Genomic DNA, 26,894 nt, shown 5'->3' with positions numbered 1-26,894 from the left:
CTCTGGGCGTGAATCCAGGGCACCCAGAGAGGACCCTGTTACAGGCCCACTCTGGCTGCAGTGGCAACGCAAATGAAGACAGGAGGTGAGAGGTCCTATCTCAGAGTCCCCAGCTTGGCTCTGAAAGACTCATCCTTGAGGAACCCTTAGCACACTGACTGTCTCCATCCACAGGACAAGATTGGAGCTCTTGGAGGTGTTTTTGCTGCAGGGAAGCAAAGAATCTCTTCCCTTTCTCACCAGCCCCTGGGATGTCACCAAAGGAAGGGCACAAACATAACCTGTGTGAAACTACCAAAAAAAAAATTAAGATAAGAAAAAAACACAACGTGAATTTGATTTTAAAAATATTTATGACACATTTTTTTATTTTCACAGAATATCACTTAATAAATACTTTACCAAGATGGTTGAGGATATACCACAGTGAAGGAGGAAGAACCTGGGACAACTAAGGGATGGAAACACTTTAAACTTTAATTTAAACCTCAGTTAATCAGATTTGTCTTCTCCATCAGATCTTGAAACTCAGCAGAGAAGGTGTCCTTACATGCACAGACCAAAGTTCTAACAGGCATGTTAGAACATAGTCGGGGTCAGTATATGGAGGACCAGTGGCAGCGGCTCTTGATGACCTGAAGCAGAGGCTTCCTGAACGTGAGGAAGGTGATGGTGCAGGCCACCAGCAGGGTGAGGCAGCTGGGAAGGATCAGCACGAGGTACAGCAGGCCCATGTCTACCCGCTCCCACTTACAAACCTGAGGAACGCCTGCAGGCAGCTCCGTCAGGCGAATGACCTTGGAGGAGAGGTTGCAAGTGACCATGCCCAAGTCAGCGACAATGTGCAGGCGCTGCAGGGTCCCCCAGTCCTCCACCCCACAGCAGTCATACGGGTTCTGACTGAGGTAGACAGTCCGCAGGCTTCCTGCGAGCTGCTCAGACACCGCCCTCTGAGGAAGGGCTGTGAGCAAGTTTCTGCGGAGATCCAGGGTCTGCAGGGCCAGGCTGCCCCCGAACCTTGGGAACCTGGTCAAGGCATTTCCTGACAGGTCCAAGCTCCTCAGATTCTCAAACACAGAGAAGTCCAACTCTGTGAAGCTGGAAGTGAGGCCCACATACCTGAGAGACAGGACCTGTAATGTGGGGGCAACATCCCAGAGAGGGGCAATGCTTCCATTCAGAACCCCCCAGTTTCCAGACAGGTCTAAGTGGGTGAGAGCAGTGCCCTGAAACGAGCAGTCTTGTAGTGCCTCCAGCCCACAGTCCTCCAGGGACAGGCTCTGCAAAGATGCCACATTTCTGAAATCCACACAGCCAGGGGTGCCCCCGGGGTCCAAGCCTGTGGGCAAGGGACAAAGTGAGATCTGATTATGGCTCATGTCAACTGTAGCGAGGTTCCTGGCATTGGCAAAAAGGCCAGTGGGGACACCCAGGAGCTGGTTGGAGCTCAGGTTGAAGGACCGGAGGCTCCTCAGGCAGCCAGGGAGCCCTGGAGCCAAGTGCAGCTCCGACAGCTGGTTCTGACTCAGGTCCAGCTCCACGAGTGCCCCTGGTGGCTCATGCTCCCGGATGTGGAGCGTCACCAGGCAGTTCTGCTTGAGGTTCAAGTGGGAGAGGGAAGGCATTTTCTTAAGGAAGCCATCTGGCAGGTACTGGAACTGGTTCTGGCTCATATCCAGGAAGCGGAGACCGGAGAGGTCGCTGGACGCGAACTCCTCCCAGAGGTTGACGGTGGTGATGTTGGTCACGTTGCCATCCACCAGGAGGAATTGGGCCACCATCTCCTGTGGTGAGGAGGTGTTGTACAGGTCCCTGTAGAAGCCCATGTTGTTGTCCCGCAGCAGTAGCGTGTGCAACTTGCTGCACTGGGGCAGGAGGGGGAAAAACAGCAGCTGATTGTGAGAGAGGTCCAGGGTCTCCAGCTCAAAGGCGGCCTCTCCCCCAGACGCTAGGAACCACTCCAGGACGTTGTAGCTGACATTGAGGGACCGCAGCTGGGTGAGGCCGAAATCCACAAGGCATGGGAGGTTGTTATAGGCCAGGTTGAGCTGTCTCAGCTCTGTCAGGCCATCGAAAGCACCACCCTCAATCTCAAAAATGTAGTTCCTCTGCAAGTCCAGCTCCCTGAGGCGGCCCAGGCCCTCAAAGACCGACTCATCGAGCCTCATGATGATGTTCCTCGCCAGGGACACGGACTCCAGTGAAGACAGGTTCTGGAGCATGAGAGCCGCCATGTCTTCCGTCAGGGAGTTCCCGGAGAGGTCCAGCATGCGCAGACCGCGCAGGCCGTGGAGGGCGGCCGCCGTCTCCTTGTAGCTCTCGGAGAGGGCGTTGTCAGGCAGCGCCAGGCTGCGCAGGCGGGCCTGCTCCTGAAAGGCGACGTGGCCGATGCGCTCCAGGTAGCAGTCGTGCAGACTGAGGCTCTCCAAGAAAGGGTAACGCTGCAGCGAGTTGTTCCCCAGGGTCCTGAGAGGGTTGGCATCCAGGAGGAGCGTCCGGGAGGAGGGCGGGAGATCACTGGGCACTGAAGCGAGGTTCCGCCCTCGACAGTCAGCCACTCCATTCAGCTAGGTCCAGAAACACACTGGTCAGGGGGGCAGGGGGCCTCTGAGGTGGGGGCGTATGTACAGAAATAGAGTTCACTCATCTGGCTCACTTAATGCTCCAGGCCTCACTCAGAACACACAGTGTTTGAGAAGATTGGAGCTCCTGTCCTCAAGTGCTGAGTGCTGACATTTGCTCTTATAGTTTGGTTTTAACTACAGAAAGGGACCGAGGATCAGGTCTCTACCTGAGTTTGAATCCCTCCTCTGCCCTTTGTTCCCTATGTGACCTTGAGCAAGTAATTTAGCCTAAATCTGGTATGTCTTCGGGAAAATGGAGATAAAGTTATTTAGCTCCGTTGGTAAAGAATCTAACTGCAATACAGGAGACCGGGGTTTGATCCCTGGGTCGGGAAGATCCCCTGGAGATGGAGATGGCAACCCACTCCAGTATTCTTGTCTGGAAAATCCCATGGGCAGAGGAGCCTGGTGGGCTACAGTCCATGGGGTCGCAAGAATAGGACATGACTCAGCGACTAAACCACAGTACCTATTTCAGAGGACTGCAGTGAGATTAGGCAAAGGTTACACAGAGCCTGGCACTCAGTGGAGCTATTAACGCAAACAGTGCCTATTGCATTGTTAATGCTATGATCTTAAGATCTGTGTGTTTGACAGGGACGCTGCTCAAGAACTAGCAGCGCTGTGGCACCCTGATTTTACCCAAAGAAATTTTGCCCAGGAAGCTCCTCTACACTCCTAGCTGATAAATATTACAGCTCAAGAGGACTTGAGAGCTCATCACCCTGAATCCTACAGAGAAGTAAAGGGGTTTCTGGAAAGGACAAGTGAAGAGCCAATGGCAGCGCTGAGACTGGAGCCCGGTGCTCTCACTACCAAATTCAGTGCTTTTCCTGAGTGCAGTGGTATTCCTTTCCATAGACTGGTCAGTAGGACAAGGTTTGCGATTGTCTACAATTGTGGACCCAGTCCCAGGGGGGAAGAATCTGAGAGAGAGGGAAAAGCACCACTTTGAAGAGATGACAGACTCAGGTCTGAATCTTGGCTGTGCTACTTACTAGCTTTGGACTCTGGGCAAGGAATTAACCTGCTGGAGCCCCAAGTTCTTTATCTGATTATTAAAGCAAACCTTCTCATAATTAAAAATGGATACACTATAGAAATATACAAAATTATTCAGTAACCTCAGTCTCTCCTTCAAAGAATTGCCGTTATCCTTCTGTTACATCTCCTCTGGACTCTTTCCAAAGATATTATCTAACTTAAAAAAAATTTTTTTTTGCAACATGGATTGACCTAGATATTATCATACTAAGTGAAGTAAGTCAGAAAGAGAAAAACAAATATCACATGATATTGCTTATATGTGGAATCTTTAAAAAAGAAAAGGATACAAATGAACTTATATACAAAACAGAAATAGACCCGCAGACATAGAAAACAAACTTACGGTTATCAAGGAAAGGTGTAGGGACAGATAAATTTTGGATTAACATAAACACACTGCTGTATGCAAAATAAATAACCAACAAGGACTTACTATACTCAATATTTTATAATAATCTACAAGAGAAAAGAATCTGAAAAAGAATATATATATGAATCATTTTGCTGTACACCTAAAACTAACACAACATTGTAAATCAGCTATACTTCAATTTAAAAAATAAAATAAAAAATAAATAAAAAAAAATTCCAATGAGACTGCATTCTACAAACTATTAAGTAATTAACTTCCCCTGCCCCCATTAATAAAATGTGATAGACATATTGCCTTGGCAATAAAAACAAATTTGATCACATTCTTTTTGGCAACTGTATGTTACTTCATTGCATGAAGAGCACAGTAGTTGAGAGCCAGATCGCTAGGATCAGCCCACTGATTCTGCTTTTTATCAAACGTGTGACCTTAGCCTGGTTAACCAGTCAAGACCTTCATTACATCACCTGTAAAATGGAAATTATGCTTGTAATTTTCTCATAGGTTTGTTTTGAGGATTCAGTGTGATTGTCAATGTAAATCACTTAACACAGAACCTGTCACATAAATGCTTAATAAATGTTAGCTAGACCGATTATTAGCATGCTCTAATTAATTAACCTGTGGTGGTTGAGCATTTATTTGTAATTTCCAAATGAACATTAGGATGAATTTTTCTAGTTCCCTCTATATCTCACACCCCAAAAAGTTTCCAGAGTTTTGATTGGGACTGCATTATAATAACAGAGTAATCTGGGAGGAAACTGACATTTTTACAAAATTGAATCTCCCCATGCAAAAACAAGATGCATTTCTTTATTTGAGTAAGTGTTGGTTTTTCCCCCTGTGGGGACTAAAGAATACTGTGATTAGGGGCTTTCCTCAAGCTCTGAGACCCTGTTTTACCAGAGTTGCTGCAGTTGTGGGGGACCCATCTCTGCAATTCCTGCAGCCCCACTGACGTGTTGCAAAAAGACTACATGGCCATCAGAGCCCAAGAAATCTTTCTATGTCAACTTCGCGATAATGTCACATAGCTAATGCAAAGAGGGGCTTTGGAGGGTGCCTGCACTTTCAAACCCTCAACCTTCAATTCAAAAGAGCATAGGAAATCCACTCTTTGATCTCACTGGTAACTGAGTCCCTACCAGGCTTCAGGGGGTCAGGGAGGGAGTCTCCTGCTTTATTCCCTCCTCCTATGCCTGGTAACTCCTGAATTCGCATTGTGATGTTGACCTTTCATTGCTTCTGTAAGAGAATAATGGAAGTCTGTATAGCAGAGACTAACAACAACAATAACAGCAGATAAAACACATAGCACTTAGCCCATACAAGGCACAGTTCTGAGTGCTTTACATACAGTAACTCATTTAGTCATCACTGAAGTCCAGTGTTATGGTATTACTGGTTGGTACTATTATTACCTACATGTCTTACAGATGAGGAAACTGGAGCACAGATTGGCTCAATGTCACCAGCTAGTAAGTGGTGGGGCTGGGGTTTAAACCTCTTCTGACTCATAACCCCTACCCTCTGCGTGCGTGCGTACTAAGTCGCTTCAGTCGTGTCTGACTCTTTGCAACCCTATGGACTGTAGCCTGCTAGGTTTCTGTGTCTGTGGGCTTCTCCAGGCAAGAATACTGGAGTGGGTTGCCATGTCCTCCTCCAGGGGATCTTCCAGACTCAGGGATCGAACCCTCATCTCTTACATCTCCTGCATTGGCAGGCGAGTTCTTTTAGCGCGAGAGCCACCTGGGAAGCCCAGGTTTAAACCTGGTGTGGCTCATAAGCCCTACCCTCTACTGAAGTCTCTTTCAGCGTAGTGGTTAGAGGTTACTAAAAGTGGTTAAGAATCATGACCAGCTGGGTTTTTAAGATTCATCAGCTTGAAGAACACATTTTTGAATGTATTAACTCTGACAACTTCCCAGGTGGCGCTAGCGGTAAAAGAACTTGCCTGCTAAGGCAGGAGATGTAAGAGATGCAGGTTCCATCCCTGGGTTGGCAAGATCCCCTGGAGGAGGCCACAGCAACCCACTCCAGTATTCTAGTCTAGAGAATCCCAAGGACAGAGGAGCCTGGAGGACCACGGTCCATAGTGTTGCAAAGAGTTGGACACAACTAAAGCAATTTAGCATGCAGGCACACATTAATCCTGGAATCCAATTTGTCTTCCCAGTGCTTAGTACATAACGTGTGTGTGTGTGTGTGTGTGTGTGTGTGTGTGTGTTAGTTGCATAGTCGTGTCTGACTCTTTGCAACCCCATAGACTGCAGCCCACCAGGCCCCTGGCTCAAGGAACATTCATTAACTGTATGTTTCTCAAGCAGACTTTTGACACCACTGAGTTATAGGCAAAGGAGAAACTTTCTAGAGTGTGCTCAGTTGTTAGGATTCAAGTCTGCTTCCATATATAGGCTGAAAGCCCAGGAAAGGGTGAACCACAGAAGCTCAGGTATCTCTCCCCGGACTGTCTTAAGCCTGAGCGTGGTGGGGATGTTGCTGTGCAGGGCAGTGTGGGCAGCATGCTCTTCAGTACAGCTGATTAAGAATTCACTACTGGCTCACACACAGGCTCTGAGGTAGGGCTTCTCCAAATTTAATATGCCCCATCCAGAGACTCTGATACCATTAGTGAAGCTCTATCATCCAAATTGCTAACAAGGTGTTTTTAAAGTTTCAGGTGGCTGCCCTTGGTGTGCCTCTGAGATCACCTGTCCTCAGTAGGTATGAGAAAAGTGGGGCAGGGCCTTTCCCAGGCATCATATTTTCCTTTTATTAAAGAGAAACTTGCACATGGCATCATGGTAAGAAGGTACAGAGTGATTCAGGCTCATTCATCCCCTCCCCTCCTTGACTGACAATCCATCAGCTTTCAAACTAGACCCAACCTCACCAGGATAGGGGTAACAGACAACTCAGAGTACCCAGGAAAACTCACCAACTCACAGCCCCCTTGTGAAGCTGCTGTGACCATTCCACTTTGGTGCCTCCATTCCACTGTCAAGAAGTGAAAACCCAGGCAGAGCCAGAGGGGCAGTAACTCCATCTCAAGTGCAGCACTGTGGACAGAGGGCAGGGAAGGAGCTGGTAAGAGAAGGACATCCCAGAGGGCTGCTGCGCCCTCCTTGTAGAAGCCAGTTCCCACTGTGTCCGCTTTCGGAGCCCCACAGCTATGGGGAGGTGGAAACCCACAGATTATTCAAATACCTCAAGTTAGCCAGCACATTTAACCTTTCACTGCAACTCTCAACAAGAACTCATTTTCATTTTGCCTCTACCATTTGGTGGGCAGGTGGCCAAACCTGAAACTCCCAAGAGTCCAGAAAAAGAAGAGAGAAGCAAATGTTTTGAGGAACCAGGTCTCAGGTCACCTAGAGTTTGCCATATCTTGTAGTTCTATTGAAATGTTCCTCTCAAAGCTCAAATCTGCCTCATGCATTGCCTGAACTCAATAAATATTTGCTGAATAAATGAATGAAAGAATAGTGAACTGGGATTGAAATATTAACTGTAGCCTCTGGTCTCATAGAGTTACTAATTGTTGTGTTGACATGAGGCTTTTAGAAAGAGTAGATTTCACTGATTAACTCATTTGAATACAGACCTTTGAAAACAGGATTTTGGTATTTTGCCTGCATAAGGGAAACGCCTGAGGGAAAAATGAAAAAAGCAATCTTCAAATGTAACAAGGACTATGATGAAGTGTGGTTACTGGCTCTCTTACCCAGCCAGTGAGCACACAGCGGAAGTCATGAGGAAGCATAAAATTATACACATACCAATAGAATTTAGATATGCAGATGACACTAACCCTTATGGCAGAAGTGAAGAACTAAAGAGCCTCTTGATGGAAGTGAAAGAGGAGAGTGAAAAAGTTGGCTTAAAGCTCAACATTCAGAAAACTAAGATCATGGCATCCGGTCCCATCACTTCATGGCAAATAGATGGGGAAACAGTGGAAACAGTGTCAGACTTTATTTTTGGGGGCTCCAAAATCACTGCAGATGGTGACTGCAGCCATGAAATTAAAAGACGCTTACCCCTTGGAAGAAAAGTTATGACCAACCTAGACAGCATATTAAAAAGCAGAGACATTACTTTGCCAACAAAGGTCCGTCTAGCCAAGGCTATGGTTTTTCCAGTGGTCATGTATGGATGTGAGAGTTGGACTATAAAGAAAGCTGAGCACAGAAGAATCGATGCTTTTGAACTGTGGTGTTGGAGAAGACTCTTGAGAGTCCCTTGGACTGCAAAGAGATCCAAGCAGTCCATCCTAAAGGAAATCAGTCCTGGGTGTTCATTGGAAGGACTGATGATGAAGCTGAAATGCCAATATTTTGGCCACCTGATGTGAAGAGTTGACTCATTTGAAAAGACCCTGATGTTAGGAAAGATTGAAGGCAGGAGGAGAAGGGAACAACAGAGGATGAGATTGTTGGATGGCATCACTGACTCAACGGGCATAAGTTTGGGTAAACTCCAGGAGTTGGTGATGGACAGGGAGGCCTGGCATGCTTCGGTTCATGGGGTCACAAAGAGTCGGACACGACTGAGCGACTGAACTGAACTGAACTGAATAGACTTTAGAAACAAAGAGAAACCTTAATGGAAATGTAATATACCCTCCACCGTTGCATTTTTACAGGGCCAAAGATGAAAAGGCCAAAGACAGTAACAGGTTATTCAAGATCAAGTTAGTTGCCAGGCTTGAAGTAGCCTGCAGACTCCCCTCCCTGAGTTCCAGGATGAGTAACCAGGGTAATTTCTTACCCAGGAGGTGCTGTTGAGTTGACTGTCCTCTTGTTGGGAGAGTTTACAGCTGGGTGGCATCTCCTCCCAGCTCTGCATTCCTCAGAATCCGAGGTAATTCCCTGGCCCCCAGCATTTCACCTGCCCCATCCTTTCCTTGATGTCTTCCCGGGAAGGCCCACAGGATCTGTTCTTGAGTCTCCTGGACCAGCAGTTCCAGGGCTACCATGAATCTCCTCCCCTATTCCACGGGACCCACAGACCTTTCTGCCTGACACTTCTAGCCATCTTGGGCCCCTTCCTCTTTCCCTTTCTTCGAATAAGTTTACACATCTCTATGGCTAATTTTAACGTTTTGGTCAGATTTGAATACTCATCGGTGAAAACAGACGGACAGAAAAGCTAAGTGAAACCAGGTAAGTCAGCTTTAACCTTCGCTTCAGGTCAGGCCAGCTCCCCTTACCACAGAGGGAACCTCCAATTCAGAATTCATCCATATTTGCCTGACGCTGGGAATCCCCTTCCCAGGCTCACCTTCTGCTTCTGCACTTGTGCAGGAATTAGTACCTCATGGCATATGCAGGGCACAGATGGCAAAACAGAGCCATGTGGCCTGCTCTCCTCAGTAAACTTCTAATACTCACACACACATGCACACAAGGTGGGATCGCTGCCTACCTTGAGAGAAGGTTGCCAAATTTAGCAAATTACAAGATGCCATTTGAATATCAGACACACAACAAAACCCTTTATAAAAAATTTGCCAGCTTTAATGTTTCTTTTCTTTCTTTCTTTTTTTGGCTGTGCTGCATGGCTTGTGGGATCTTAGTTCTTTGACCTAGGGATCAAACCCAGGCCTCGACAGTGAAAAGTGCTAAATCCTAACCACTGGACTGCCAGGGAATTCCCCAAACAACTTTTTAGCGTAAATATGTCCCGTGCAATATTTGGGACATACTTATACTAAAAAAAAAAAAAAAAATCACTGACACTCAAATGTCACTGTATCCTCTATTTTACTGAGGAGAGGGAGGTGGGAACCACGGACTTCCTTCCTTCCTCTCTCATCCTCTTTGTCAGGCTTGGGATGGTACATGCTGCTGTGACCTTCTAGAACTGTCAACCCTGTATACTGATATCGAGTTCAGATGTGTTCAGGGCAAGAGTACAGGAGTATAACTCTGCAGACTGGAATGCCAAATAGGCCTGGTGTCAGTTATGCCCAGACTGTAACTTTAATTTCTGGATCAACAAGAAAACTTTTGCAAATTTAAAGCATATTTTCTCCTAAACTCAGCCAACCAGCCCAGAAATCCTCTTGCTGTACCCTCTGGGCACTCTGTCTTTCATGAGGCAGCACAGGAAGATTATAGGATTTGGAACCAGACAGACCAGGGTTTGAATTCTGGTTCCAGTATTTGTTATTTGTCCCTGAGCCATTCATATGAAGTCTCCGAAACTCAGCTAATCCTTCTATAACACAGAGATAATAATAACTACTCAGAATTTTTATGAGAATCAAATAGTATATATGAAAGTACTTCAACTATGAAGGTACTTAATAACATAATTATTATTTATGAGTTCTTAACACCTATGGGCTGGTTGAGTAGCTATTACTCCTATGTGTAATCTCCAAGGTGATGTAACAGCTACAGAAAAAGGGGAAAGAAAGAATAATTTGGTTGGAAGAATGAATAAATCATTATATCAACTAAAAGTGTAAAACTTATGTGCGAAGGTTGGATTACAAATTCTCCATTAATAAATTCCAGAACAAATTTATTTGAACAGAAACAAAAAAGGCTATTCCCAGTAACAGATGAGAGCTATTTGTCCTTGAAGCTATGGTTTATCCTCCCCCACTCAGCTCTGGTTCGCTGGGGGCTGACTTCTGAGGGCTCTGGATGTCAGCTGGTCTCCAGCTGGCCTGGTTACTGGGAGGTTAGTTAGAAGGTAGAAGGAAGAGAAAATCCATGGTATTTCTCTCCCACCCTCTCTGCCTGGGACTGAGAAGTTCTTAAGCTTTTTCTGGTGACTTACAGGCTCTGGTAACTTCCTTCCTCTATCCTCCCCCTACCTAGGGAAGGTGGCAGCTTCCTGAGGTTGCTAATCTCTGGATTAACTGTCTGTTCTCTAGTTGGCGTCTCAGCCTCTTCCATCATGTGTACCCAATTTCCTGCATTAAATTTCCTCTGTTTTTAAATAATCTGTGTGTTTCTGTTTCCTGGTTGGAGCCTGGCTAATACAGTGATGTAAGTGAGGATGGGCTTGGAACAATACTAAAAAAAAAAGTATACAATGACTCTGAAAAGCAATAAAAGGCTTTCAAAATAATAATCATTTAGGTTGAAAAACACTCTTCCTGGAGCATGTAGCTGCAGAAGCCTTCCTCAGAGCCATGGCACAGTGAATTATGTGTGCTCAATTGTGTCTGACTCCTTGCGACCCCATGAGCTGCAGTCAGACTCCTCTGTCTATGGGATTTCCCAGGCAAGAATACTGGAGCAGTTGCCATTTCCTACTGTTGGGATCATCCCTACTCAGGGATCAAAACTGCATTCCAGATTCTTTACCACTGAACTACCTGGAAACCCCAAGGCACAGTGAAGGATACAAGATAAACAACTGGAATGCCAAATTTTCATTGGAAAATTTCGTGAACCTTCTGTGTGCACAGGACTGCCTCCCTCCACCCACACTTAAGTGAGGACCACTCAACAGCGTCTCCAACTGGATGAGAGTGTCTATGCATGCTGCTGCTGCTGCTAAGTCGCTTCAATCGTGTCCGACTCTGTGCGACCCCATAGACGGCAGCCCACCAGGCCCCCCCGTCCCTGGGATTCTCCAGGCAAGAACACTGGAGTGGGTTGCCATTTCCTTCTCCAATGCATGAAGGTGAAAAGTCAAAGTGAAGTCGCTCAGTCAATCATCCCACTTTTTTCCTATCTGCCTGATAACTTCTGAAAAATACATCCATTTTTAAATCAAATGTTACTCATCTTAGATACATTTTTGGTGGAGAAAAAAGAAGTGAACGAAGAACAATTATGATGGAGGGTACACATGACGTATGATGTTAATAATTTAAATGAGATAACCTGGAACCTCCCCTCATTATATTAAAGGGGCTTGGATCAAGGGTGCCTGAGCCACAGTGGGAGCCATAGAGTAATACAAAAGAACTGCAAATCAACCCATGTTCCAAGTAGAGCCTGATAAGCACCATGTTTCCTCCTGGTCTGGGTGACCATTCGGAAAGTATCCAGTATAAGACCTGAGATCCTGACATGAGAAGCAGCTGGCATTAACAGAATCTACTTGCACCTGTTTTTGTTAAACCAGATAATGAAGTTGAAGAGTTTTTTCCAAGTGTGGAAGCAGAAAATGCTAAATCCATTTTTTTTTATATAGTGGTGGTTCAGTCAGTAAAGAATCTGCCTGCAGGGTGGTTTCGATCCCTGGGTTGGGAAGACCCCTGGAGGAGGGCATGGCAACCCATTCCAGTATTCTTGCCTGGAGAATCCCTATGGACAGAGGAGCCTGGCAAGCTGCAGTCCCTGGGGTCACAGAGTTGGACATGACTGAGCAACTAGACACACATGGAAGATTGCCAGGAGAAATAACAATAACCTCAGATATGCAGATGACACCACCTTTACGGCAGAAAGCGGAGAGGAACTGAAGAGCCGCTTGATGAAGGCGAAAGAGAGTGAAAAGGCTGGCTTAAACTCAACATTCAAAAAACAAAGATCATGGCATCTGGTCCCATCACCTCGGGTGAACAGATGGTGAAACAATGGAAACGGTGACAGATTTTATTTTCTTGGGCTCCAAAATCACTGTAGATGGTGACTGTAGCCATGAAATTAAAAGACGCTTGCTCCTTGGAAGAAAAGTTATGACCAACCTAGAGAGCATATTAAAAAGCAGAGACATTACTTCATCAACAAAGCTATGGTTTTTCTAGTAGTCATATATGGATGTGAGAGTTGGACCATAAAGAAAGCTGAGTGCCAGAGAGTTGATGCTTTTGAACTGTGGTGTTGGAGAAGACTCTTGAGAGTCCCTTGGACTGCAAGGAGATCCAACCAGTCCATCCTAAAAGAAATCAACCCTGAATAGTCATTGGAAGGACTGATGCTGAAGCTCCAATACTTTGGCCACCTGATACATTGGAAACAGCTGATTCATTGGAAACGACTCTGATGCTGGGAAAGACTGAAGGCAGGAGAAGGGGATGACAGAGGATGAGATGGTTAGATGGCATCACTGACTCAATGGACATGAGTTTGACCAAGCTCCGGGAGATGGTGAAGGACAGAGAAGCCCGGTGTGCTGCACTCCATGGGGTCACAAAGAGTCAGACATGACTGAGCATCTGAACAACAAATAAGTCCTATATTCATTTATTCAACTAATGATTTCTATAATCTCTCTATTATCTTTTATCCTGTCATAGTTATCATGGATATTACTTAAGTCAGAGACTGTGAATTTCTTATTAGTGAAAAGTTTTGAAGGGACAAGATGCCATTGACCTAGATGTGGGCAGGAGACAAGATTCTATACTGTCTGTAACACGTCTGACTTGGAGATATTAAGGTTATAAATCCCACCTCATGTGGGAGGCCCTCTTAGTGTTGCATTTCTATTTTTTCTCTATCTTCTATCTATTCTGTTTGTGTCATCACAAACTGTCCTTCCTGGTTCCTCTTTAAGAAGTCCTTGAAATATTAGGACCTCAAATGCTTAGTGGCATCCCTTATATAACCATTCACCTTGATACTATGTTTTCTAATCAGATACCTGTGATTCAACCCCACATTCATCCCTTGTCTATAAAGAATATTCCTTTTTTTAGACAGAAAGACAATTGGCTTTCTGTCTGGTTTTTCTCTTTCCAGATCTGGTCATCATAAATACGTGGTGAAAATAAATGTATTTCATAAAACAACATGCACCAAGACTGTATTCTGAAACAGGAGGACACTAACAGTGAGGAGGAAGAATGTGTATCAGCTGCAAAAACTCCCATTTTAGAAATTATGCTTGTTTTTCTGTTTCTACAAAACAATAGGGAGAAGCTTCTGCTTCATTGAGCCAAGTGAAGTGAAAGGAGAATGACTGGATGGCCCCACGGGCTGGGTGGAATGAGGGGAAGGGATGGGAACATTTACTCCTTTTGGAAGGAGCATCCTGATCCTGCCAGGAGTGGCTGAGCTGTAAGCTGGGGCAGTGCTTCCTTATCCATCGTCATGACTACATTGGTCTCTTCTTCTTGAAGTCCTGAAATTTCTATCTCTACCATCAAAAGAATCAAAATACAGAATGGCAGCAGTGTCCCTGTTTTTGTCAGGTCCTCTGACAAACACTGGAGAAGGAAATGGCAATCCACTCCAGTATTCATGCTGGAAATCCCATGGACAAAGGAACCTGGTGGGCTACAGCCCACAGGATTGCAAAGAGTCAGACATAACTTAGCGACTAAACAGCTGACAAACACAAATGTACACTATTTTTTTCTTCAAACAGATGTAGGTTTTCCTGTATTAATAAAATACAAGGTCTTTTAAGGGTTATTAATTCCAGCTAGCTTTCTGTTGCTATGTAATGTCTTAATCAGCAGATAGTAAAACACAGCCATCAGGTAAGGGCTGATCTATAGGTATTTTTGTGCATACAAAGGGCTCCTCATACTCAAAGTTTGGGAATATTGAGGAATAACTCTGGGCTTCCCTGGTGGCTCAAACAGCAAAGAATCTGCCTGCCAATGCAAAAAATGCAGGTTCAGTCCCTGGGCTGGAAAGATCCCCTGGAGAAGGGAATGGCTACCCACTCCAATATTCTCGCCTGGAGAATCCCATGGACAGAGGAGCCTGGTGGGCTACAGTCCATGGGGTCACGAAGAATCAGACAGGACTGGGAACTAACACACACACACACACACACACACACACACACACACACACACACGGAGTAATTCTGACCCAAGCTTTGGGTTTGCTTTGTTGTGTTTTCTGCTTCATTTTCACAAAGGATGCTGGATTGCTAGTACTCAGAGGCACCCTGAACATCACCTCCTCACTCCCTCACCTACCCACCCTCTCCAGCTGCTGCTACTACTATTAGCAGCTGCCACCAGAGCTGGGGCTGCAACCTCTTTGCTAAGGGCACTATTAGCAAGTGCTAAGAGTGTTATCCATACATTAGCACGTAATTGAGAATTTGCTCTGCAAAATAATCAGATAAGCCAAAAAAGGCTTTAAAGAAAGAGGTTTGTAGGTGAAAGTGGAGAACTCTCAGAGGTACTTGGTGTTAGAAGCAAATATTTATAGACTGGTTGGGGGTGGGGGACGAGGAGCAGAATCTCTAGAAGCAGAATTGGCACAAGTGTGGGGTGTAAACGTATGACAGTGACATGCCAGAACACAAGTCACAGGTGTTAGGGGGAGGACTCCACAGCAAAGGAGTCTGCCCTTGTTTAAAAATAAAAGAGCAAATCCCACTTGGGATCCTGGGAGAAAGGGAAGGGCAGCTGGTCACAGACCACAGAGAATACATAATGAAGAACAGAAATCCCAATCTATGACCACTTCAAATAATTCCTGCTACCAAGAAGTATTTGAATGCCTCAGGCAAGGAGCTCTAGTCTCTGAGTCTCAGCAAAAAAAAAAAAAAAAAAAAAACCTCAACTGTCTCCAGATGGTCATATTTAGCATCTCCCCTGATGAAACCACCTGCATCCTGAGTCTCCAGGTGTCCTGCCTTCGGAAACAAAGTCCCATCTCGGTAGTACCCTTGCCAAAAATTGTTTGCCCTGAGCCCAGTCAAAATGAAACAATTAGAAAGATACAGACTGTAAGATGTTTCACAAGACAACTGGCTTTGACTCTTTAAAAAAAGTCAATTTTAAAAAACAAAGAAAGACAGGGGAAGGAAGAGGTCTGATTACAAGTGACTAAGAAACATAATACAGTCAAATCTAATGCATGTAACTTGAGTGGATTTTCAAAAAATCTCTAAAAGAAAAATTTGAGACAATTGGGGAAATTTATGTGTGTACTAAATGATGTCTTTTTAGATAGTATTATGTACAGATGATATTACCAGATTATTGCTAAGTTTCTCAGGTACGATAATGATGCTGTGGTTATGTACAAAAATGTCTTATTCTTAGGAAATGCGTGCTGTAATATTTGGGGGTGAAATTTCACAATGTCTACAGTTTATACAATCTTCCTTCAAATGGCTCAACAGAGAGAATTAAAGCAAATTACTACCAACTAGCAAATTTAGCATTATACTTTAACTTCCCTGTAAATTTCATATGTTTCAAACTTTTTTTTAAAAGAGAAAAATGAAATAAAGGTGGGAGTTCCTAAAGGGAGTGCGATAGTGGTAATCTTTTGTCCCCAAATTTCCAGGAATGTACATTTTTTTTTAAAGTTCTTCTCAGGTACTCAGGAAACATTTGTCAAGCTTAAAATGCGTTACACATAAACCTTTAAAATATCCTGAAAATTCTAACGTTTGACATTTGAATCAGGGCTTCCAGACAGCACCTCTCTCTCATACCTGAAAGGGGTAGAGGTTTTAGATCACGTGGTCTGACTGTGGTTCAAGAGACATGGTTGATGTACTAATGTAACTTCCACTGTCCAGGTACATATCTCTGTCCACCACAACCACAGTCCCTCTGGAGGGGCAGTCCTCAGAAGGTGTGAGCTCACCACTATCTGTACCTCCACCAAGCTGATAGGAAGTACCTGACCCACAGAGGTCAATCCTTACATGTGGCCGGCAACCATGAGTGATCTCATTGCAGAGAGACGAGGGAGAGAATTAGGTACTTGGCAGTGAAATTGGAGCCAAGAGGCACAGAGAGAGAAGGTGGAATTGAATCTTGAGGGATTTGCCATGAGGAAGCAGTTAGAAGCTAGATGCCAAGGCATAGAAAAAACAGAACAGGACAGAAAAGAATGAGACAGTCAACGGGGAGCAGGGATCAGAAAAGATACTAGGGAGAATGACAAGAGGATGAACTGCACAGGCTGGGAGGGAGGGTGGAGAGAATGGCTCAAGGCTGCCTCTCTGGTTCCTGGTGTTTCTTGGAAATTGCTGGGTGCATTTCCAAGCTCCATGGTGTTCCACGGTAGTACTTCACCACCATCACCACCTGCAGAGGCTGGCCCACGTATTGCCTCATGGCAATGAAAAGAACCTAACTAAAACAGGACTTGTGCTCTTTGGTAAGCTTAAACAAAAGAATGTAATATTTCAGAAAAGCACAGTCAAGTGACTGAAATCTGAATGCAAGAATGTATTTTTCAAAGTGCGTCCTACAGGCAAGAATCACAAGGGATGATAAAACTAAACGTGAAGTTTTGTTGGGAAACAAGATATTAATATAGTCTTAAAGTATCTTCTTATTTCATTACTTGTTAATGCAAAAGTAACAGCTTTATAGTGGAAAAACTGGCAAATGCCTCCTTAAACAAATGATCGAAATACTATACGGGCTTTACGGGGTACTTGGTAAAATTTGAATACAGACATCATTTGAAATAATAGAATTATATCAATGTTAATTTACTGGGCTCCCCCTATGGCTCAGCAGTAAAGAATCCACCCGCCAGTGCAGGAGATGTGGGTTCGATCTCTGGGTCAGGAAGATCCCCTGGAGAACGGAAATGGCAACCCACTCCAGTATTTTTGCCTAGGAAATCCCATGGAGAGAGGAATCTGGCCGTCTACCTGGGGTTGCACAAGAGTTGGACACAACTAAGCAACTACACAACAATGTCAATTTACCAAATTTTGATCACTGTCCTCTGGTTATGTAAGTCTATCCTTGTTCTTAGAAAATATATAATGAATTATTTAGAAGTAAAGAGCATGATGTCTGCAACATTACTAATGCTCCAGTTTCTCCTCAGTCTCACCAACACTGGTCATTTTCTGTCATTTTTATTACAGACATCCCAGCATGTGAAGTGTATCACTTTGTTGCCTTGATTTGCATTTCCCTGATGACGAATAATGTTGAGCATTTGCCATGTGATTACTGACCATTTTTATGTCTTCTTTGGAGAAATATCCAAAATGTGGATCTTTACATCCAAAGATTTTTAAATTTTGATCATGTAAAAGAAAATGCAGAATAGTTATGAAAGCAAAGGCCCAGTTGTATCTTTGATCAAATTAATTCATTCCCATATTTTGCAAAGAATATTGACTCATTAAAAAAGAACATGCAAATTGAGGATTGGAGCAAAAGAGCCTTTAGAATTGAGACCTCATGATTTGTTTCTCTGGCTTCCTCTCTTAATAATGAATTTGTTACAGAAAATAAACTTATGGTTACCATTAGGGGACAGATGGAACAGGTTCAAAGCCTGGCTCTCATCTTGGGTACATCACTCAATTTCTTGGCCTCAATATTCTTCCAGTAAAATGGGAATGGCTGTGCTGCAAGGTTATTACTGTATTAAGACAACTTTTATAACAAAGTTGAAAAAATACTTTTTGTCATCCTTAAGTATCCTCATTCCCGGGAAGCTGTCCACCTGCCTGGGTTTAAGCACAACAGCTCCCTGTTTTGTGAGCAGCTGGTTATACTGTTTGGGGCCCCTTTGCACTTGCTTCTGGGACCTGGATCCCACTCTGAGCCTGGACAAATAAGTGAGGAGTTGCATCATTTGAATTTAGTCACTGACCACACTTTTGAGGAGAACTGTAGCTTTCTGAAAGGGCTACCCACCAGTGTGCAGGAGGTGAGAACGCTAGACCAGAAAGATGAAATGATCCGGGAGTTGGTGATGGACAGGGAGGCCTGGTGTGCAGTGATTCATGGGGTCGCAAAGAGTCGGACACGACTGAGTAACTGAATTGAACTGAACTGAACTGATGGGCAAGGTGCCACAGGGAACACAAAGCAGTGGTTTCCAAGCACTGGTTTAAAATTCGGATCTCTTTTTCCTACTCGAAGCCTAGCACCCCTGGTCAGCCAGCCTCCACAGAGGCTCCTGTGAGAAGAATCTTCGTCTAGGATGGGCTCCCTCCACCTGGAGAAAGGCTGGAGGCCACAGAGGCTCTTCTTCCTTTGGGCTCTTCCTATGGCAATTCCAGGCAGCCAGGGTGTGGAGAGTGCTACTCTGCGGACTTCCATCTCCTCGGGGCTACAAAAGAGTCAACCAGCTTCCCTGTGTGGTCAGGGTCAGCCTTTGGAACCAACAGAAGTCAGTGTCCTCCATCCCGTCCCATAGCCACAGGCTGCATCTGGCCACAGGTCTTAAAAAATGCAAGTCTGCTCCTACTGGGGTGACAGTACCTTGCTGACACATGGCTGGTGGTATCACCTTTGTGTAGAGAGGCCCACACTCTCTCTCTGATAGGCATCTAACCAATAATGTATTTGTTTCAAACTTGTCACTTCCGTTCAGTATCACAGGTTTGTTTTCTCTGATCACCTCACTCTTGCAGTGGCTCTGGTTGACAATAATAGCTGCCTTGCTGACCTCACAGGGTTTTGTCAAGACTGAATGAGAGAATGTGTGTGTGTGTGTGTGTGTGTGTGTGACAAGGCTTTGTCAATAAAGAAATGTTGTGGACTTCACTAACAAGATAGTGTCAGGTTAGAGGGAAGGCAGAGTTCCTCTGTACAAACAGGGAGCTGGTATTAAATAACACAGAGGGGCTGCAACACCTTCTCCCTTCCCTGTGAGCTGCAGGGTATGGGCCTTGGGACATTCAGGGGAGACATCACCCAGAGTCTGTGAGAGATTAGGCACGGAAAGGGTTACAGGTGATAACTGAGGCTTACTGCTCAGAGTGGAAATATATCACTCCCACTCAACCACTGACCTTAGTTCCCTTGAGAAAGAGCACACCTCAGGAATGAAATGATATGGATTCCTGATAACTGACCAGCTCAGTGGGATAGTATTCAAGCTCCCAGAGCGCCTTCTGGGCTATTAGCTATAATAACTAATGCTTGTGGAGTGCTCACCTTAGAATAAGTGCTCTACATAAAATAATCTTCAGAAAATCCTAGCAAGTAAATATTCTCTTCCTCACTGTAGACTTGGTAAATTGAGGCTCTCATAGGTTTGGGACAGCCACAGAATGTCAGAGCTGCAATTCAAACTTAGTCTGTGAGTCCAGCAAAACTCAGTGTCAATGTCACAAGCCCCAGCCATCCTGGAATACCCTTGACTAACTTACACCCTTCCTCTGTGGGAAAGGCCCCTTTTCAGGCCTTCTCCAACTGCTGAACTCCTATTCATTCTTCAGGGACCAATATAGGTGTCACCTCCTCATTATATCCTAACAGTTCAGATGCATAATGATCTAATAATTCAAATAATATGATACTATATTATAGATAGTTATAACTCCTATGGAAGTTTTAAATTACTTGGTTTTTATATTTATGACAAGGAATGTGGGCAGTTATTAAATATTATTAGTAATTTCTCCAAATTTTTATTATGGAAATTTTTAACATAGAGCAAAGTTGAAAAAACTTTCATAGGGACCACTGGAATACCCACCGCCTATATTCTAATACTAACATTTTACTATACTTGCTTTTCCCCTGGAGGAGGAAATGACAACCCACTCCAATATTTCTGCCTGGAGAATCCCACGGACAGAGGAGCCTGACGGAGTCAGACACAACTGAGCAGCTGAGCACACATGCTTGTTTTTAATCATATATCCATCCATCTACCCATCCTTCTATCCATCCTGCAAGCCATCTTGTTTTTTGATTCATTTCAAAATAGATTGCAGTCATCAGCACACCTCTCCCTAAATACTTCAGAATGCATAACAAGTGATTTAACCTTTAAAATACATTCCTACTTTTTCAATCTTCTGGGTCAATTTAATTACTTTAATCTCAATTTAACTGAGATTGCAAAGTCAGCTATTTTATTTGGGAAAAAAGTTTCTGTCTTGTAAGAAGAAAAAAAAGATTTGATAATCATAGCCTCAGTGTTCTCAGCCAGAATTAGGAGGAAAGCAGCTCATCCTAAACAGTGAATGACTGATGTCCTCTTTAATGCACTGCTGTTTAATAGATATTTATATCAGTTTTCATTACATTATATAATGTAATGTTCATGGTGTAGTTTCAGGACAGTATGGGAGATAATTTTGCCCTTTTTAAAATCCCCCAAATTATACTAGCAAGGTGGGCCTCCTGCTCTAAGGCTAATTTTTTTTCTCTCTTAACATTTATTTGAATTCCCAGAGGAATGAAAGTAATGTGATTTTTTAGCCCTTTCATCAAAAAAATAATGATTTTAGGGAATTTTTGGATAAAGCAAAACAATTGGATTACGACTTGTTGCATGTATGCGTGCTCAATCATGTACAACTCTTTGTGACCCATAGACTGTAGCCCGCCAGGCTCCTCTGTCCATGGAATTTTCCAGGCAAGAGTACTGGAGTGGGTAGTCATTTCCTACTGCAGGATAACTTAATGTTACTGGTTAATAATAATAGCACTTGAGGTTGCAAAGGCTTCTTATAGATATTTATTCTCATTTAATAGTTGAAACAGTTCTACACAGTAGGAATTATCATCTCTATTTTTATTGTGGTAAAATATACATACAATTCACCATTTTAACCTTTCTGAGTGTACATTCAGTAGAATTAAATGCATTTACACTGTTGTGCAATCTCACCATTATCCCTCTCCAGAGGTTTTTCATCATCCCAAAGTTAAATTCTGTCCCATCAAACAAAAGCTCCCCCTTTTTCCCTCTCCTCAGCCCATGGTTACCACTATTCTTTCTCTATACATTTGCCTATTCCAGGTACGTTATATAAGTGGAATCATATATTATTAATGTTTGTCCTTTTCTGCCTGAATTATTTCATTTAGGATAATAGTTTCAAGGTCCCTTCATGTTATAGCCTGCATCAGAAAGTCATTCCTTTTTGTGACTGAATAATACATAGATCGCATTTTGTTCCCCCCATTAATCCATCAGTGGACATTTGGGTTGTTTCTACATTTTGGCAATTGTGAATAATGCTGCTGTGAACATTAGTGCACAAGTATCTATAGTAGAGTCATTGTTTATTATTCCCATTTTACAAATAAGAAATCTAAGGTTCAAAAGGGCTTCCCTGGTGGCTCAGCTGGTGAAGAATTCGCCTGCAATGCAGTAGACCTGGGTTTGATCCCTGGGTTGGGAAGATCCCCTGGAGAAGGGAACAGCTGCCCAGTCCAGTATTCTGGCCTGGAGAATTCCATAGACTGTATAGTCCATGGGGGTCGCAAAAAATCAGACACTGAGTGACTTTCACTCTCAAGATTCAAAAAGACCAAAGTGAATTGCTTAAGTCTCATAGCTTGTAGACAGTGAAGCCAAAACTAGAGGTGAGTACTTCCCTGGCAGCCCAGTGGTTAAGACTCTGAGCTCCCAATGTAGGGGACACAGGTTCGATCCCTGGTAGGGCAACTGAGATCCCACAAGCTGCTTCGCACAGCCAAAAAACAAAACCAAATCAGAGCTGAGTTCTGGCCCAGATAGGAGGTGCTGGACGTGCACCTGTTTGGGAAGAATATATATTGGGGGAACGTTCAGCTGGGTTGTACAGGTAAGTATTTATTGGTAAATAGATATCCCATGAGCCCCCACCCCAGCTTCCTGGCTGCCCTCTTGGAACTCCCAGCCCCCTTTCCCGCATGATCCAGCAACCAAGGAGGTACGTAACATCTGACCTGGGGTTGGGGAAGTCCCAGGATCCTGCCTCTAAGGACATGTCCATTCCAATTTGTTAGTACCTATACCTATGGTGTTTGATATTATGAATAGTACTCTTGAGTGTTCATGTAGTCAAGGTCTTCTCTGCGGGTGAGGTGCCTTGTCAATGCCATGGTGTGTACCTATGACAAAGAGGAGAGCCTCTGTAGGTTCTGCACAAAGAGCTATAGAAAACCTAGAAGAAACTGAGGATTTAGAAGGAAATAAGAAGACACTAATATTAGCAAAAATTTGGTCAGTTTAGGGACCCAAGGATGGAGAAGGAAATGGCACCCCCCTCCAGTATTCTTGCCTGGAGAATCCCAGGGACAGAGGAGCTTGGTGGGCTGCCGTCTGTGGGATCACACAGAGTTGAACACAACTGAAGTGACTTAGCAGCAGCAGCAGGGACCCAAGGAAGGGCACAAGAACCTAGAAAAAAAGAAAGGTCATAAAGAAAGCCCCATGAGGAAGACTCAGGGTGTCAAGCTGAGCAGTGATGGGGAGACCATCAACATGCTGGAAGGTGAAGGAGGTGGCCCCGGGGCCAGGAATGGAAAGACTCACTTTCCCTGACCCTGCAGGCTGAGGGAGGGAACTCAGCCTTGGCATTTGCTGGGACCACTGAGGGAAGACACCAGAAAGGCCAAAGAGACCTGAGGGATCATGGCCAGCCAAACAAAGAGTGAAACAGGGACAACCAAGAGGAGCCAGTGCCCAGCCTGGCTAAAAGAGAACAACACGAGGTTGTGGGAGAGTGTAACATGCACCCAAGGTGATCCCCTGCAGGGCACTGTGGGTGCTGGGCTGCCTCAGGCACTTAGGTGCTGCTTGAGAGAGCCAGGGTGGGAAAACAGAGCCCCCAGGGTTACCTTGTGAAGAAAAATCCCCTCCCTGTTCTTTTCTTTCTTGGAAGGGACAACAGAAAGTTATTGGGGTACAGAGCACAGCATCTGACCATAGTGACCTTGTGGGTTAAGGCTGGAGATGGGGAATCCCTGGGTCTTCAGAGGGTTTTGTGGCCATGTTTAGCCATCACTGGCACCAGTCCTGGTCTTCATGCCCACCTTGCTGGTGAGATGCACTCCAAGGTTCCACTTCCTTCTTTACGCCCTTTGCTCAGTCTAAAATCACTCACACATTAAAATGAGAAGACACGTGTGGTTTGGTCTCAGCTCCTGACTCCATTCACTCTGGAAACCAGTTGGTTTTGCCTACCCACATTCATTTCTCGTTCTGGTAACAGCTCCTCAATTTCCCTTTGAGGAAATCACCTCTTGTTTTCTTTTTTTTTTTTTTCTTGCTTTTATTTTTAAAAATGTTTTATTTATGGTAAAATACACTCACATAAAATTTACCACCTGAACCATTTTTAAGTGCAGAAATTTTTAGTGTTAAGTACATTTACACTGTTGTGCAACCAACCCCCTTCCTTTCTTAAAAATCTGTGTTCTTTTGGGTGTGGCCTCAACTCAAGGCTCCAAAGTGAGGACCATGAACAAAGCTGGGTCCATCAGCGCTGCCTAATTCCTTAATCACAGTGATTGGTTTATAAAAGGTACAACGCAGATGCCAAGCCCAAGAGAATCAATCCAAAGATTTGTGCTAGTACTACTAGAAAAGAGGCTTTCTCTTCCTACTTCACATGCCAAACTGAAGCTTAAAGCTTCAGGCAGCCATCTTTGCCAACAACTTTAGGATCTGCCTAATAATGAAGCCTACACAGAGGAAAGCAAAGCTGAGGAATGAAGATAGATGGGTTCCTGGCAATGTTTGAGCACCCAGATCCAGCCATGCTCGAAGCTATTCCCCATAGACTTTTTCATTATTGGAAACTATAAATCCTCTCTCTCTCTTTTTTTTTTTTGGCTGAAACCAAGCTCAGTTGGGTTTTTGTCAATTGCAACTAAACAACCCCTAAACTCAAGTTGACATTTGCTCATGAGGCTTAATAAAATCAATGTCCTTTTCCCCTCTTCTCACCTCTCTGAGCTTTCAGAGATCATCACCTAACCTAGCCTAGACTCTCCCACATATTAAACATATGACATTTATTACATTTATTTGATGACGAGGTTGAGAAGAAGAAGAATGCGGGAGGGAGAATGAGTGTAACAAGGAAAAATATTTGTCACTAATGTGCAGATACATCAGTGAGCATCCCTGAGCATATAAGCCTGTTTCAAGAAAGATAATGTTCTTTTAATCTTGGGTGAAAGCCCACCCTCCCCTAATGTATGTGGTTACAGTGTGGATCTGAGCATGATGTGAGGTACACCTAGTGTTCCATCCAAGAGTTTAGCTCACACTTGGTGATGTGGATGCACACTACAGCCAGAACACAAATTACAATCAATACCGGCATCACTTTTTTGAAAGAATCCCAAAGGCTGGAGACAGACAGGTCAACATATTCCTAACACAGGCCCAAAGACAATTACCAGGAGCATTCTGCTTTTGGATGATGAGTTTAAGGACTCTATGGGATCAGGTTCACATGGGTTTTCATGAAGTTCCCATGAGGGCACCCATTAGATAAGATCACCTTCTTTGTGAAAGAGGTTTTGGGTTTTGTTAAACCCAAACACAAGAGTTGAGGTCCCCCACCCCATGATTCTATAATCCCCTCTAGGAACTCTCAGACATACATGTTCAAACCTATGCGGTATGTGAGGAAAATAAATAAGCCTCAGGGCTATATAACCCAGTAAACCTTCAACAACCACAGAAAGAGTCGGTACAGCCAGTAGGTGAAGGGGGCACAGGAGGCCCCAGTTCAAGGCCAACTCTATGAACTGGATGATTCCCCCATCCAGATTGCTAATAGGTTGTACCCAGCATGGAAGAAACCTCCACTGGAGTCCCTTCACCCCCCACGAACCCCTTGGGAATTGCACCACCCTAAACCAGCCCTATCCAGGGGGTCCACCCCTGGGACCCTGCCTCAGCCGTCTGCAATCCCAGCCACCCTTGGTCACGTGGTCACCTCCCCTCAGGGGTAAAGTGAACTGGCAGCTGATTCTCAGCGCAGCCTGCAGCCCACTCGGTGGCTCCGAACTTCTGTCAGTTCCTAAGGGCTGCGGGATATATGCTGACCCTTCCAGAATCCAGGCCACCTGGAGACTGCCCGAGGGCTACAGAAGAGCACTGGACACCAGGGTCAGAGAGGCCTGGAGTCAAGCCTCGGGGCTGTGGGAATCTCCCATGGACACACACACTCGGTGGGGAAAGGGTTTTGCCTGTCTTCTCAGCTCTATCCCCACCCAACACCTTGAACGCGAACTAGCCGGCACATGGAAGATATCCTTAAGTATGTCGTTGTTCATCAGTCTCCCGGTCTTCATCTATGAAATCGTGGTTCTCAGTCCACGTTGTGGGGCAGGAAAGGCAGGTTCAGTGTTTCAGCGGAGGCTCATTACATCCAGTCACCCAGCTCCAGGAGGGAGCATTATCTTTTCCATTTGGCAGATGCAGACACTGAGGCTCAGGAATTCTCCCCATAGAGCCCGGAATCAAACCCGGGTCTGACTCCGAAGCCCTCGCTGTTTCCACCACACCATGCCACCCCTAAGTCTCCCAGAGAAGGTATTTCCACCTCCACCCAGAGCCGCAGCACCCAAACAGAACTGGTGGAGCTTGGATGCAGCAAGCCACAACTTCCCTGTCAGCCCCCCACTGCGGGCCACGGACGCTTGACCTCCTACCTCCCAACCTGGTCCAGCCTCCCGCCTCCGGAGGGGCCGCGGCCGCCCGCCGGGTGGGGAGACCGCCCCGCAGGAAATACTCACGGCTCCCGCAGGCCCAGGCGGCTCCGCGGGGCGCATCCTCTCCCGGGACTCCGGCCTCCTCCTCGACAGCAGCCGAACGCGGGGCTGAGTTGCCTCCTCTCTCTGGGGCATCAGATTATTTTAGCACTTGCGGAAGGAACTGACGGAAACTGAAGTCACATGGAGAACAAGCCGCTCAGCAACTCAGCACGCGCAGAGAGCAGGCATCTTAGACGGAACTGCCGCCGCAGGGGAGGCGAGGGGAGGGTGGCGAGGGGGATAGGAGAACGCGAGGGCGGGCAGGAGGGCGGGAGGCAGTGGCCCTCGGACTACCTGCGGGATTAGTCGAGAAGGTAAGGTATTTGAATGGTCTCCCAATCGTGCTAACCGAGGCTCCTCGGGCTTTCTTACCTTCGAGATTTTGAGAGAGTGGGAGCTGGGGGCCCCTGCCTACAAGCTCTGCGGACCCAGAAACTCTTCTTCAAGGTTGGGTCAAGCTAGGTCAAGCTAGGGCAGATTTTGAGAATGGGTAGGATACACGTTTCCCAAGTGGGAGAGAATCATT

At 45.1% G+C, this 26,894-nt stretch overlaps 1 protein-coding gene across 2 annotated transcripts; it reads right to left on the bottom strand.

Moving 5' to 3' along the window:
* NRROS (negative regulator of reactive oxygen species) lies at positions 335–26,537 on the bottom strand. Of its 2 annotated transcripts, XM_018046278.1 has the most exons (3): positions 26,351–26,537; positions 6,986–7,106; positions 335–2,567 (listed from the first exon to the last, which is right to left on the bottom strand). In XM_018046278.1, exons 2-3 carry the CDS (start codon positions 7,091–7,093, stop codon positions 597–599), a joined length of 2,079 nt encoding a protein of 692 aa, XP_017901767.1. In that variant the 5' UTR covers positions 7,094–7,106; positions 26,351–26,537; the 3' UTR covers positions 335–596. The 2 variants fall into 2 exon arrangements, with proteins under 2 accessions (XP_017901767.1, XP_017901771.1); XM_018046282.1 differs by lacking the exon at positions 26,351–26,537 and having other exon boundaries at positions 6,986–7,518.

Source organism: Capra hircus, chromosome 1 (assembly GCF_001704415.2).
Source record: "Capra hircus breed San Clemente chromosome 1, ASM170441v1, whole genome shotgun sequence".
Lineage (NCBI taxonomy): Eukaryota > Metazoa > Chordata > Mammalia > Artiodactyla > Bovidae > Capra > Capra hircus.
Note: the sequence above shows the minus strand (reverse complement) of the source record. Positions and strands in the feature narration are given on the sequence as shown.